General features: G+C 49.5%; 1 protein-coding gene across 1 annotated transcript in view; it reads left to right on the top strand.

Moving 5' to 3' along the window:
* Positions 1-5,264: 5,264 nt before the first annotated feature.
* The window catches only part of LOC128710122 (disco-interacting protein 2), a 30,806-nt gene continuing 20,075 nt past the window's right edge, over positions 5,265-15,995 (top strand). The window contains exon 1 of the mRNA XM_053805163.1: positions 5,265-8,934. Within this exon, the coding sequence (XP_053661138.1) occupies positions 5,265-8,934 (3,670 nt within the window). The remainder of the gene's footprint in view (positions 8,935-15,995) is intronic.

Below are 15,995 nucleotides of genomic sequence, written 5' to 3'. Positions count from 1 at the left end.
CCAGACGTGTATGTGGGAGCGTGCAAACAGTGGGAACATAGCAGACGGATGATCATCTGCGGTGTATATCGAGCATAAAGAACACATGTTTCACTAAAGCCACGCCAATCCACCGGGGGGAAGATACTCCCCAGGGGAAAGGAAGACGTAAAGAAAGCGAGTAGGGTAAGCAGTGGAAAAAAAAACAGCACAAACCAAAGCAAATGAGACAAATCCAGCCAGCAGTTGGCGTCGTCACCGTCGTCTTGATAAATGCATGCATAAGTGCATGTAACGAGCGCTTGATTTATTTACCTATTAACAATGGCGCTGTGCGGTAGCCATCGCGTTGATATACATAAATCTCATTTCTCCCCGGCAATGACTTTCCCCCCCCCGACAACCTCACGTGCTGGGGAGAAAATCAAGGACGAAACCGCAAAAAATAACTGCCTGCAAGACAAAACCACCCTCGAGCACACGATGTAGAGCTCCGGTCTGGTTATCAACACAGCTTTCCTACGGTCCGACTCGCCGTGTACGATATTCACAAACGTTGCAGGGTGTGAAATGCGGAAAGAGAAACATTACCCCCTCTGGTTCCGCACAACCACGGGAGGAAGTACGCGCGTGTGTGTGTGTGTGTGCCCTTCTGGGCATGATCTTACTTTAATTGAAATTCATCTCCCTTGCGGACCCGTCTGTCCCGGGGACGCGCATCTTCGACATCTTTCAGACGGGCTTGTTTATCTGCTGATCTCTTCTCTCCTCGATACATTTTACAGCCAACAGTGTGTAGCCTAGTACTCCACTTTCTTGTCCAGTGTTACGCCCGATGGGGCGGTTCGTGGGGTGGCTTTTTTTCCCCCTATTTCTCACACACTTCCCCGTGCTCACACGTGGATGACGAGGTTTTACAAGTATTCAAATTAAGCAGAAAAGTGTGCTACCCATCCTGGCCCGGCTGTCAATGTGTGGTGGAGCACATAATCTCAGTGTGGCGCATCGGGCCCGCTGGATACAGTTCCGATACACTCATGTATCGATCGGTTCAAGGTAGCAGCAAAGCATGGGCAGAGCACCGACAAAGATCATTACATTTGTTCCGCTCCTGTTCCTGTACCACACACACACACACACACTTTCACAGAGAGGCACCGATGTGTTTCCGGTGCACCCAGATGATGATGATGCTGTTGTGTGTTCGCGGGTTCTGTCGTTGTTTCACTTTGGGGCTGGTTGCATGGCAGCCGAAGATGCGACTTAATTGAGCGATAAGCGTCTTACGACACACTGTGCTGGTTTCGATTACATTCTGCACACGTTGGGAAAGTGTAAAAAAGGGGGAGAAAGGGGGGAGATCATAAAGGTGGTTTTGGGCGAACCTTTTTTTCCGGTGTATGATTTACAATATCACTTTCTCGATAATGCGAGAGTTGTGAACTTCATTAATGTACGCTTGGAAGTGGGCCGTGCTGTATTGAAGCAAGGTACGTTCTAGCGATCATTTGACATACAGTGACATTTACAAGTGCTAATGGCTAATGTTAAGAAAGATGATCTTTTAAACCATCTGTCTGACGTAACATCAGTATCCCAGCATATCCACCAGGTAACAGCGCAAAGCCAAACCTCGCAAGAATTCGTAAAATAGTGTCGAATCATTCGCCACTAGCGAAATTCCGTGCCCACTGGGAAGTACAGGGTGAGCGTGCGGTTTGTGACCAGCGTGTGTGTGTGACCTACAAAACGAGTGTGCGGCCTTTGCTGCGGTTTTTTTTTTCTTGTTATACAATCCTTCACAATCCGGACACACAACGGGCGTGTTGTGGTCTTGCCCGAGACACCGCCGTACGGCCGTTACGAAGGTTGCTATCCACTTCCGCCGTCCCGAGCTGACCTAAACGCTCCAGCATCAGGTTTTTTCGCCAGCTGCTTTCCCCGCAACACGCAAAACCGTTCGTCATTTCACATCCGCGCTAACTTTTTTTATTCGATTGTTTTACGACTGGCCGGGTCCGGGTGGTAGTAAGGCCCAGAGAAACACTGGTTGTCGGTCGGACTCTCCAGCAGCGGTGAAGATCTCTTGAAAACTCCCAATCTCTTTAACGGTATCTTCTTGAAGGGTATCCCTAAGCCTTCGGTTTTTGGAGTTTCAAGATTCCTGGAAGCGGTGCCAAACTCTTCGCCAGCACTTACGTCCTTACGTCTGGCGAAGTTGAAGTGATGATCATGTCCAAGGGTTTGGTACAATTGATGCTCGAGCCTGGTGAAGCTGATCAGGTACCATCCATCCACGTTACATCGACCGTTCAAGTGAAGTTAGTGGTGGGACCGAAGAGGGATGGAAAGCTAGCCCCATTTAGCAACATCACGGGATCGATCAAATCGAATCGATCTGCCAAAAAGAAAAAAAACACATCCATCAAAGATCAAACCACGAGATCACGTTACTTATGCTACTCGCAAAACATCTCGCTCAGTGGGGTTTTTTTTTCTTTTTTGGTGGGCTAGAAAACCCCCGTTTGTCGAGGAAGAGTAATTTTTAAAGCTGGCCTTTGATGTAACCGGCAGCTGGTCCGAGTTGGTTCGTGATTGTTTTCCCTGGAACCTAGTTTTAGTTGTGCTTTCGTTTTTTTTTGTTCGTCGTTCATTACCCACTCAGCGAGGTCGCGAATGGCTTGCATTGCTTGAGGTACCTCACGAGACTTCTTCATGACTGACCTAATTATATTCGGTTCCCAGTAGTTGGTACATGCCACCCATTTTTTGGGAAGGTACGGACCAGCCATTGCAGTTGTGGAACGGTGTTTTTTGTTGCTGTTTCTAGTTTGATTCACTTCGTACACGCACCTCAAAGTTGGGCAAGCGATGCTGGAGACGAATGTCTGAGCTGTTCGTAACCGGAGGGTCGCGTTTCAATATAGAACCATTTGCGCTATGGTTTCGTGTCGCCAGTGGGACGCACAGAGACTCATTAACGGAAAGAAACCCCGTAAAGATGATGTCCAAGATGGGCGCCTAATGTCCGCAGGAGGGCCATGGGAAATTAGAATCGGATGCAATGATAGCAGCGTTAGGCGGTAATGGCGGGAAATATTTTTTTCAGTACACGCGCATCTCGGTAATCGCTGTAGCAGTACAGATAGTCCAGAGAAAATTTAGAGGTAATGATTGGAAGATAAACATCGGCCGCCGGCTCAACGGGTTTGTAATAAATTTCTGATGCGTGGCATGCGTGTTTGGATGACCCAGACATAAGCGTTACTTTTCGAGAAGCAACTCAGTTTGATCGCATGATACTGCAACCGCTTGGTTGTAGGGCAAGTTGTCTAAAGCAAGATACGGGCAAGATTGGACTGTAAACCTTAGGCTACTTTCAGACTTTTAAGTTGTGTCAAACAAATTATTCCTGCAACTAACTTCCAGTGAGATCCGTTTCCATTTGCATTCCTCTTTCTCACTTAAACATTGCAGCATCAATACGGACCGAACCTTGACCACCTTTAGCTTACACAGCTGCAACAGCCGTTGGAAGTTGCTGGTGTTCGTGCACCACCGTTTTGCGAAATGTTTCGATAAACATCTTGAAGCGTGATTCTAGACACAGCCGGGCGCCATATTTAGACGCGTCAGTGGCAAAGGCCCCATACGGCGTATCGCGATATTTGGCTGCACGCGGAATTTGTTTTCGATGGTGACCACCGGGCGCTCCATTAGGGAAGCCGCATCTCACGGTGTACCGTACGTTGAACGGGGCAGTCTTGTAGAACGGGTTTATGAGTCAACAACCCGGGGCCGTTTTTGCTGTGTTCTGGTCAGCGAAGTATGGCGGAAATCTACCGTTTTCGCGTTCGGAGTCTTTTTTTTCGCTGCAGCTCGTGCTGTATGTCAGAACCTCTAACGTTGAAGGTTACACATTGCTGGACACAGCTTGGTGTGTTGGGGTTGTCTCCGAAAAGTAAAACTCGGGTCCGGGTGCGGACTAACTTCCACAATCCTGGTGGAAGCGAATGACCAGTAAGCCCAGCCCAAGCTCAGGGAGGTGTTAGGGTAAGGAAGGGGAGGAGGGGGGAGGGGGGGGGAGAACAACGTCTCGTGAGTTCAACAACTTACACGGACACAACGTACAGCGCACCACTTGTGATACCTCGGTCAAAGGCTTTGGTTGTTGTGTCCGAATGTATTACATCGGTACCGTGTCAGATCGTGGCATAAGTATTTAAACGCGCGCCGCGCTCACCCGCGCGGTTTCTCTTCCGAACCCCACCGGCCCGTGGGCAGCCGTGCACGTATATGTTTGACGCTTGCAGTTGGTTGAAGTTTTTCATTCATTAGCACCGACAAAAAGCAGATCACATTTGCGTTTTGCGTCCGGCGTACATGCAAAACGCTCATTACGCGCGCTCCGGAGGTGATGAGCTCGGCAGAAGTGGATGTTTGGATGGTTGTTGTTTCGCCATCGCGACGAGGCGCGAGAGAGCGCGACGCACGGTGGAAGTGGTGCACTATTTATTTTTTTGTTTGTTTTGCTCGAAACTTTTCCACCTTACAAGATGGTGGCCATGTACAATTCCCCCTCCCTCTTGCTGCCGATATGCAGCCAATGGATGGCCAGGGGCACGGACATCATCACCTGCCAGCGGCGATGCGCTGGTAACGCCCGTTGAGGCAAAAGGAAAGTGGCGAATGTTGCGAATGCGTGAACAAAAACGAAAAACAAAAACCCAAACAAAAAAATGCGTGGTGCTCGCGAGAGCCCCTAACTTTCCCGTGGTTGCACCGTTTGGCGTGTGCGTCTGTTTGCCAAGGCGGCCGGACGCCACTAACGGTTAGTCCGCGTCAAGGTCATAACGAGGAAGGATCGGTCCGCGAGCGGCTCTAGTCGCGTACTCTGCGCTGCGTATGTGATAGAGTCTTTGAAGCGAGTTCTTACCGATAGGGGGACGACCAACGAAACAGCAGCCTCCCCCGTCTGTTTGTGTGTGTGTTTGTGTTTGAAGTTGTCACTTGCGTTTACAAACCTGTGGTCGCCGTGTCGTTGCAACAGAGCGACATCTATCGAAGTTGACAGCAGTGTTTTTTTTATCGACATTTTCGAATATCCTCCAACCCTTCTTCATCCCAACAGACTCCCGTCCAATTCCGATACCCGCAGGAGTGTTTTATCGCGATGCGCACAATCGTGGTGCACAGCTGAAAAATGCATCCCGCACCCAAGCTGCAGCACCATCGAAGTTAGTGGATCGTTACCGCATGGTTCCAGGCATGGTGGCGCATAAACCATGAAGCCAATCACGTTCGAATCGATCCGGAATCTGCTGAAGACGAAAAAGAAGCAGAAGGACAAATCGAACATCGACCAAAGCTTCAAACGGAGCGACTCGTTCAAGCGCATCAGCATCCGGAAGAGTTATCTCGAGCGGGGTCGCAAACGCAACGCGGCAGCGGTACTCCGCGGTTCGACCAAAAATCTGGTCAACATCAATGAGTTTGAGGATCAGGCCACGGTTGTGAAAGGGCCGGAAAAGCTGAAGCTGCACGGTGATGCGGAGGGCACCCAGACGAAGGAGGGGCTAGAGGTGCACGCGTCGGAGAAGCAGGGTGCGGCGTCCTCCTCCATCACGAAGCGAGTGTCCGCACCGGAACTTTCCTTCGAGGAGAAGCTAGAATCGAACGATGCGTCGTTGGACGAAAAGATTCGCGCACTGCAGGAGATCAACGATCGGTACATCAATGAGAACCGCAATCTCGTGGAGAAGACGTACGAGGTGTCCCGGAAGGTAGAGAAGATCAAGATCAAGAAACCGCCCAGACCCTCGAAGCAGTCGGTTGGTGCGTCTCAGCAGCACGCTGATCCTAGGAACGCACTCGACCACGAAGTACAAAACAATGATCTCAGCAGCAAAACGATCCCGTCAGGTGCCCAGGAACGGCAGGGGAAGCTGTCGAAAGCGTCGAACGGGCAAGACACCACGGGTAGCACCGGGCGGGTGAAGAATATCTCACACGTTAACATAAACGTCAGCTCGGACGCGATCCCCGAGGAGGATGAAGGGAACGATGGTGGCGTGGTGCGGTGCCCGAAGATACCGCCCGACGACACGGCGGACGACAAGTCATTCTACAGCATCAGCACGTTCACGATCGAGAGCAATACGCTTACGAACGCGGGCAATAACAACACGAACGCGTCGTCGAAAAAATCGTTCCGAAGCAGCTTCAGCACCGGTACGAGCAAAACGGCCACCAACGAATTGCCCACGCTGGTTACGATTCGGACGTACTGTGAGCCGAACTCCTTGATGCAATCCACTACCCACGTCAACGAGCGGTACCTGGAGACCAGCTTCGACAACTGTCCGCCGGAGCCCGACCCCGGTCGGGAGCATAAGCCGCAGGTGAAGGTGAAGGTGGTAAAGGAAACGCCAGCACCTGTGGCAGTGCCGTGCGCCACGAATACCGGTGAACGGCAAAGGAGTCCCTCGCGGATTCCAAGGATCAACACGCAAACGTTCAAAATGATACGCAGCAAATCGCGCGATGGGATCGTAATACGAATCCCGGCGATGGATGGACAGGGGGCGGATGGGATCGAGCACGCGGGTTCAAAGTCGGACAGCGGTGGTCTGAAGCAGCCGGAAGATAATCTGAACCGACAGCTAAGCAACGATTCCGCGCTCGATTTGATCGATGTCGATATCAAGGTGGACGAGAAGGATTTGCGCCACGGTTTGGGAGGCTCGACACAGAACTTGACCGGCACGGTGACGGACGGTACGCTAGAGCTGAAAAACCAAAAAAACAAATACCGCAAGAAGGCGAAAAAGGCGACCGCGAGTAAGACGGGCACGCTGGACGTGGAAGATGCGAGCCTGCATACGTACAAGAGCCACGAAAATTTTGAACTTCAGCGCACCCCGAAAGGTGGGGATGCGGCCAGTGAGCCGAAGTTTATCTTTCCCGGCAATTACTTCGAGGAGGAGAACAACATCTTCTACGATCAGACGCTGTACGCCGATGAGGCGGAACTGCCCTCGCCGGAGAACAGCATACCGTACGCGCTGCGCATCAAGGAAAATCCCTTCACGAAGAACAAGGAGTTCTACTCGATCAATACCGGTCGGATCTGGAAGCAGCTGAACCTTGGGCAGCAGCAGGAAGAGGACTCGATACTCTCAACGGCCGGGCCACGCTTGGTGCCACCGCCCAAGGTCAAGAATGAATCCTTCAAATCGATGTCGTCCCGCGATTCGGGCTTCAGCTTGACGCTAACGAAGCCAAAAAATTTGTTCCGCCGCAAGTCGAAGAAGGCAACGCTGCTCCAGCGGCGCAAACCACCGAAGCTGGCCGTCAGCCGGGACGGTTACTTCAAGCGGGTAATGGTGGTGCAGCGTAACTCGTCCAAGCGCAAGAAATCCATTCGCAAGCAGCGTGTCGCCGGGAAGGACATCTTCCGCGAGCTGTACGACGAAAACTGGAGCAAGCTGGGCGACGACTTCTGTGCCGAAGCGCCCGCACCGGGAACGCTCGAACCGGAGGCACCGGACTTTGCGCGTGATTTTGAAAATTTTTGCAATGACCGCCGGTACAACCAGGAAATACACGACCTGGAAGCGTTCTACGAGGAACATTTGAAGCGCTTGCGGCATTACTACATACAGAAGAAGAAGATGAACGAAGCGGCTATCAAGGAGTTCTACCGGGATTATGGGGCGGGTCGGGCCGCGATACTTGGCACGGACGGTGCGAACAATGGGGGAGCTGTTGGTGGAACCGTCCCTGCCAGCGTTGGTGAGCAGCAGGACGAGGAGAACGACTATTACGACACGTTTATAGTGACGAAGAATGAGACGATTCGCTTCAAGAACAATGCACTCCAGCAGCGGTACTTTCAGCAGACGGATGCCGGCCTGGAGTTTATGTTTCCCCATCCGGACAAGCGCAAAAGTGGTGCCGGTGGATCGGGTGGTTCCCTCGGGCAGGGGAAGTCGACCAAAGCGACCAAATCCGGCACCGGGAGTGCCCACTCGACGACGACGGCTAGTGGTCGGAAGCAACTTTTTCACGAAGTTCGCCCATACGGATACCCTCTGGAACCACTGACCGGTGGGGCCCACTACACCGAGGAGGAGTTCCTGCGGGACGACTCCTCGAGCCTGCTCGGCAAGCGCAATCAGTCGGTGCACGTGAACCGCTACAGGGAGCCACCTTCGTTCGTTTACAAGCGCTCGATTTCGGCTCCATTTGGTGACGCAAACTTCCAGCTGACGACCGCCCCGGGAGACGAGCTGAAGCGGATACGATCGGCTGGTGCGATTCAGAATGAAATTTCTCTGGCCAGTGTCTTCCCGTCGGTGAGCGGGGATAAAGCTAGCAGTGCGGTGCGCCATCGGTACATGGGAAAAAATAATGATGGAGCGGACAACGATGAGGATCCCGACGAAGCGGACGATGACAACGAAGAGGAGGATGACGATGAAGAGTTCAGCGAGAACGAGTTCCTGATCAACAGCTTGGGCGACAATCTGTACTGTGTGCGGTGCGACAAGATGAACAGTGACTGTGAGTGTTTTGAGGGGTCGGACTCGGGTTCGCCGAAGCGGAAGGACACTGGTCGTCCGGGTCGGCCCCGGTTGAAGGGTGGTGCAAAGCGGGTGTACGGCCCAAACGGTGAGGTGGTGATAGTCAGCGAGCAGGGCGATGACGTGCGGGACAAGCAAACCCGCCCGAACGCCAACGAAAACGGTGCGGCGAGCGGCGAAGAGGACGATGACGATGACGAGGAGGAGGAGGACGAGGCGGACGAGAATGATGAAAACTATTGTGATGTGTTTGACTATAACGATATCAACATCATACACGTGAACCACAAGAAGAAAGTGAAGCGAAAAAAGTCCAAAAAACGTACCGTGCGGAAAAACCACTCGACGTTGCGGCGCGGCAGCTACTGGGGTAAGTGCACCAGGAGGGTTTGGCTTTATGATGCAAACGTCCGCTTTGATGAATTTTTATTTTTGCTATGATAAAAGTGCATTTTATTTAGGTTGTAATAAATCATGGAGTAAATCAGCCACAGTCACGCGTAGAGATTAGCCGCGCAGACAAACGAAACCCCGTGGCAGCTATTTGTCGTGAGTTGACTGTGTGACAGTTGGAATGTTTGGCGGTGAGGTTTCTTTGCGGCGTTTATCGGGCCGTTGTGTGCGGATGAGGCTTGGTTAGAAGAAAACAACACTTGCACATCACTTGGGAAGCGGGACGGATCATAGTCAAAGGCGATCATCATTAGCGTTCGTTCATTTAGCACCGTATAGAGCAACCATTTGGAGTCTTTCGCCGTCCCTGTGACAAATGGTTTGCCGGATGGTTTGCAATCGGAAATGATAAGTTGTTTTTAGCTACCGTGCCGCAAATGTGGCAGCGAAAAAACCGCGCAACGTTTAAGAGCAAGGAAATCAATTTAAAGCTACACGTTCGTCCCACGTTGTTTTTAAAAGCTTCTGCCGCTGGTTCGTCCACCCGCGAGTTGGTTTGGCATTGGGTGTCGGTTCAAGTCAGGCGTGAAATCGCTGCTGTATTGTATTTCGGCCGGTCATTGTAATGCGCATCCCCAAATAAAGCGCCCGCATTACATCTGCATCACAAATGCCGCCGTACAACAGAAATAGCAAAGTGATTCCGTACGACGGCAGATTGGGTCTTTTCGCTTATCTACGACAACAGCGCGTATTATAATGTTATGAAATTGAGTTTGTAATATATCCTCCCAGGTCACTAATTGGCTGGTATGGTCGCTAAGAGGACCAACAACTAAATGCCACACTGATATGCGAGGTCATAGCGTATATTTATGCATCACTGTATTAACCTTGACTTGCTCTCAAGGTTTGACGAGCAAAAGTGAGGATACATCATGAAGAGGTTCTTGTTCATTCCATTAGACATATTTAGCAAATACAGGCAGTCCCCGTGACACGCTATTATAGCGGACCGCTATAACCCGGTCGTATAAATCTTATATACTTTAAAGTTAGAGATAGTTGACTCTGCACTGAATTTATTCAGCAAACTAGGCTACTTTTCGATAGAATACATTGAAATGAACTAAAAAGCAAATGTTTTATATGATAAAAGAAGATATTTTCGACCAATTTTACACCTTTATGCTTAGATTTTGTGCTATAAACGAAGTCAGCTGTCAAATTTCCAAAAAGCGCGTATCTCCGAATCCGCGTAGAAGAGAAACCGCATATCTCGGGGACTGCCTGTACATCAGAGAAATCCCTGAAGAGGTTAGACACATTTTGATCAAATAATAACGATCCTGCTTTAAATATTCGACCAAACCTGTCAGACTTCTCCAGAGGATGTTTTACGCGTTACATGCTCATTCGGAGCTAGAAACCTAGCGAACATTGATCAACAAAATAATTTAATATTTTAGACCTCTCAAATGATATGTCTTTGTTCCTAAAATCATTTAAACTTATTGAGTTACCCGTTGCTGCAATGGCGAAGGCTAGGGTTGGTAATGAGAATGTTGCTGGACTACCGAGCATCAAAAATGGTGGACCCTAGCTTAGATTATAATAAGCTTTGAATGTATTTCTTCTAAACCAGGATATTTAGTACTGCAATTAAGTAAATTAGCAATAAGATACTCCTCCGCTTAGTTCTGCATTACAAAACCTTTGGATTTGATAAATCCTTTTGTAATTCACCTTCAAAGTTTCGAATCCTTGTTGAATGTTGCAGCATTTAGTTTCCCTGAGGCTCTGTCGCTTTTCGACCTAACAGACAGCAACATTCGTCGTCGCTTGACGTGACACTTCCCATAAACTATGCCTTAATTCACTCCACACTGGATCACATTTGTGTTAATCCGATCGTTTCCACCAAGCGCACCACCGATCGTCGTTAGTCAAGGTCAATGGCGCAAGTCCGCAGTCTAGCCAAACATCATCCGGCTCCCACCAGAACCAGATGTGTGATGCAGAAGTGAGGTACATTCCGTTCGGAATCGTTCCGCCTATGCAGGTGATGATGTTGAAGAAGTCGTGGGTGTAAGACAGTACAACTCGGACGCCATTCGTAGTGCCCGAGGGCTTGCACTGCTGGTGTATGGTTTGTCGTAGCGCGTGTGTGTGTGCATGTTTTTTTTAACGATCAATAAACCTATCAAAGTGCTTGTATCCACAAGTTTTGCGACTACAGATAGGCATGTTCGTGGCTTTGGGCGATGAAACACGGTCAGATATTAAAATATCGTCCCGTTTCCGGCCTCCATTCGGTGGATTTTTTATTTACTTATCACGGCATATCCTATCGAACTCATGTTCAAAGAATAATTCCATGTATTAAGGTGGGGAGCGCGGAATTTTACTGCTCTACACAGCTATTCTCGACGCATGCAAATCAATCGAATCAATGAGAATACTTCAATTCCCCCAAATCGCATCGTATTAGCATCTCCTGCTAGTGAGGGCGGTTTGGGAGTGTTCCGAACGTTTAATATGGATTAAACTTTTTACCATATTCCGTATCGATCGGTTGTGTGTAAGAAATGTGAAGGAATCCTCCCCAGAGTTACTAATTTTATTCCATTCGTTCCCGCACCCACCCTTTTGGGTTGCAAAAGTTGATGAATTCTTCGCGTGAGGAGTGCCACAATTTATGGATTTAGATCCACAGCCAACTTCAACGCCTGGCTGGTGCCCATAGATGGGCGATGGGCATGAGAAATCGTATCGCCGTTACGGTGAATCATCATAAACTATTCGACCTATACCACCCTTTACCACCATTGGGGGTGCGCGTGAAAAGTTCGCTTTTCCCCCCGCCCGGCGTTGTACGTGTGACGCACGGCTTTCGCAACGGTTCCCGACAGAACGACCGATCCCGCCGTCCCGCAAATGAATTGAACCGGGCATAATTCTTGTCCTGCCATAATTTCCCTCCCACCAGGAGACATTTTTTGTTGCGCGCTGGCGGTGTACTATTTGCATGTCGACAAGAAGGCTTATGGGTGGTGCGCTGGCGCAAAAAGTGCCTGCCCGTTCCGCAGCGTTGCGCTCCGTGCCCGAGAGTTACCTGGAACGCACCGGAACGCCATTGGCCGTATCCGAAAGGTGTCGATGATTGATTGCTCGACACACTGTCAAAACGGTTGAGCGAAAGAAATACCCTGGGCAGGAGATTGTGTGGCTTCCGTGGATGGTTTAAAACAAAAAATCGTACGACTTTTCTACGACTTTCCCAGAGCTCTGCCTGACATTGATCTCAATAGGGGTTTGTAGTTAAACTGGAAGAAATACCGTTCGCACTAGCAGCCAATATTTCGTGTGCCGGGTTGAATTAGCGCTAAGCAAGATCTTCTGGCTGAAGTGACCAAAAAGCCCCCGGGACCGAAATCCGACTAAATTTCGAACGTCCAGGTGCCTCCAGACATCTGGAGAACCTACGGTTCTAGCATCTTTGAACGATTTCCATGGTAACGGGGTTTTATTGTGACCATTAAGCTTTGATTTGCGCACCTTAGCCGTATTTCTTTCGCTGATGTTGGACACGCTCGACAACTCGAACTCGCTCGTTGGCTTCTTTTTTTTCGTGGGAGATCACACCCTACCGCCTTTTGGATAGCTTGGACGAAATTATTCTACCCCAAAAAAAAAAACGATCTTCAAATGTCGCAGAAATCGACGTGGTGTGTCGGGAGTTTGGGATGAAATGATTCCGGTTAAGCAAACCGGGCAGATTTGGACCACTTCCCACACCCGCCAACTCGTTTCGGGTCGATAGTTTACGCCTTGCAAGGGCCCAGCATGGATAGAACCGATTACCTCGGACATTACCCTTTGCCGGTGCGCTCCAGTTCGGCGTGTAATTTGAGTTGCCGTTTTGCTTCACGAGGAAGCTGCTTACGTAAGCAGTGGGGGGGGGGAGACCATTATTTTTTGGATGCAGCTCAGCGACAACTGCCGGACAGCGTAATGGGACTTGCGATGTGTTGCGGCTGTGTTTGGAGACGCTTTGCGCTTCCCAGCGCGCGACAGTAAATGCGGCAGTAATTATGCCGCAAGAAATTAGTTCGCATTGCACAATGCCAGTAGTGTGCATGTTTCGTGTTGTTGCACATTTCCGCAATGCCATGGGAAGGATGTACATGAAGGCGAGATAGATAGGCTGCCTTATTGTCTCACGTTTGACAAATTGGTCGTACCTATATGGGAACAAGGAATCAGATGACTACCTTTCACAGTTTGTTTTGTGTGTCTTATGATAGATTGAATTAAACTGTCCCTCTAATGACTTTTTGCATCATCAAGTCCGTGTTGTAAAGTTAAGTATAAGCTAATACTTTACATATTTATATCTGTAGTACAATAATTTAGATTACGACTAAAGAAAGCAAATGTTCTAAAATTAAATTAGAAAAAACTCTCAACAACTCCCAAATGTTTTTAAAATATTCCACACATTACTTTGTAAAAACTTCAATCTTCAACAACCAACCAAGCAAGACAACAACGCTTCGCATCGATACACTCTTATTGATTTACAACCGCCGGTTGAACGTTTGACTCCAAGAAAACATCTCTCACCTCTTGACTGCCTACAGCAAATGCCCCTGTTTGGTTGAACATTTATTTGAGCATCTGTTTCACGACGGTCAAATTGAATTACAGTTTCATTTCCGCGCCCGGGACATTATGCAATGAAAGAAAAAAAAAACAACGCCATCTGTGGTAGGGTCCGTGAAGGTTTTTCCTGCTACGTACGTGCTAAAATATGTTCTGCTTATACGTAAAGACAACGCACACCGTGCCGCCTAACGCATGGACGCCACCATTGCTGGTGGGAGGAAGAAGACATCCATTTTCGCCAGTACATTTGGTTCTTTTCCGACCTACCTTGGGGGGGGGGGGTGTTCTCACGCCACTTCCACCTCTAAGGCGACAATCGAGGTAAACTTCATTAGCCGCGTAGGAAATAATAGTTATCTGGCAATAAGTAAACTTATAATGCCTATGGCGCTCATTTGATGCGCTGGTGGTTAGAAATGTAAAGTAGGGGAGTAATAATTGTGTGGTAATGATGAGACTAGCCGGTCTACCATAATGTATGTATATCGCATACACTTCACATGTCCGTTCACAATTGCACCGCACCGGGAGCATCTTCATTAGATTGTATCCAGACGAGTTGGGATCTGATTTGAACTTTAAGGCAAAAATTCAACCAAAACGGTCATTTACCGGTCCGCACCACTGCCCTTCTTAGCATGCGCATAACCTTCAATTGTGTTCGGGCCAAGAATGGACGAATCTCCTCCCAGCTGGGTTCGATTGAAAAGCTGAGCTGCTTTCAACCGGGGGGCGCATGGCCGTTCACCATTGGGCCAACGGATTCTAACGAGAGATCGCTCCCATTCACATCCCCACCCGAGGGGTGGCCCCACCAAACCGATTTGCTCCATGCATCGTATCATCACGCACAGCTTCATCAGCTGCCCGAGCGGGACTGTGCAAGTGCGGGAGAGAAACTGCAGGTTTGTTGCGAAACGGTGTGCAATTAGCGAACATTAAAAATGCCAATAAACAGCCAACGGTGCGATCTCAATTTCCCTTCGCATGACAAAACAATGCACCAGAATCGCCAAGCGCACGCGTGGGTTTGCAGCGAGGAAGTAGTCGGATGCTTCGAATGACCCATACAAACAGCGCTGGAGACGATTGCATCGAGAGAACGCTACACCACGGGGTGCAACATCCACGCATCGTTTAGATACCGGTTGTCTGGTCGGTCAACGTTGTAACACCGATCAGCTCTCGGGCACTGGACACTGGTGTTTGCAACCGTTATAAACCGCCACAGTCTCATGCATGCACGCGGGACCGTGCGAGAAGAGGCATCTTTCCATGCATAAACCTGCTCATTACCGTCCCCTAGACGTTGCTGCTTTACACTGCTCCAAGAACATCCAACGCTCTATTGAGTTCCCCCAGAGCATGGGTGCGCAGTGCCTGGTAGACTCCCCGAGTGTTTTTAGTCGATGCGTTGGAACACAGTGGCTAGACCACGGATCGCAGTTTTTTTACCGGTGTTTTGTAGCCTTTTCAAGGTTACCGTTTCGCTAGTCTTCCTACAGCCGCTCGATGATCGATGAACGAACATTGTCTCAAGCCTCGCATGATGGCGAACGAGTGAAAAAGCATCTTCCAATGGAAATTAATAATTTGTGTGGACTTTAATCAAGGTTCTTCACCGCTGCAACAAAGATTGAATCGGTCGGCGTCAGGCGCTGCAAGGTGAAGTTTGGAAGGAGTTTAAGTACGCGCACACTCGCAAACAGTTGCACCAACCAACCAACAACACCCGTTAGTCACTGGCCGCGTAACCTCTGGTCTTGGTGCGGTGGTGGCGCAATGAGTTGCAAATTATCGTTCACCTCCCGCACCGCAGAATTGGTCTCGATCGCATGACCATGAACAGTTTTGGGAAAGTAGATCGGTTAGGTTGCATCTTAGCGTTGCTTCTCATCTACTGTTTGTCTCTGCTTTGCCCCAACACAAACGGGTGTCCGTGAAGATGAGTACAACAGCTGCGAATCAAAAGGTATCAGCCCGCAGCGGTCCACAAATCCAGTTTCAGCGGGACTGTGGAATCAAAATTGGAGTAAGTATGTTCCGTACGTCGCCACATGAAGGTAGCTATGCACCAGTATGGCTAACCGTACACTAGTCATCTGGTGGTCGCGGACGTACCAGCTTAAATCGCGGACGGAAATAGTGGTCAAATTTAGCGTGGAAATTAGAAATCAGCTTCCTTCGACTCCGGAACATGACTACCTGTGTTAGCCCCAAATTCCCGGCTGTGTTCGACTAACCGATCGTTCCCACAACATGCCCAATATTGATAGCTCAATACCCATCGTGAGGGGATGGAAAATCGTAACAAATCTTCACCATGCATGGTGTATGGTGTGGTCCGGTAGACGCAAGTACTAACCTTCA

Source organism: Anopheles marshallii, chromosome 2 (genome assembly GCF_943734725.1).
Source record: "Anopheles marshallii chromosome 2, idAnoMarsDA_429_01, whole genome shotgun sequence".
Classification (NCBI taxonomy): domain Eukaryota; kingdom Metazoa; phylum Arthropoda; class Insecta; order Diptera; family Culicidae; genus Anopheles; species Anopheles marshallii.
Note: the sequence above shows the minus strand (reverse complement) of the source record. Positions and strands in the feature narration are given on the sequence as shown.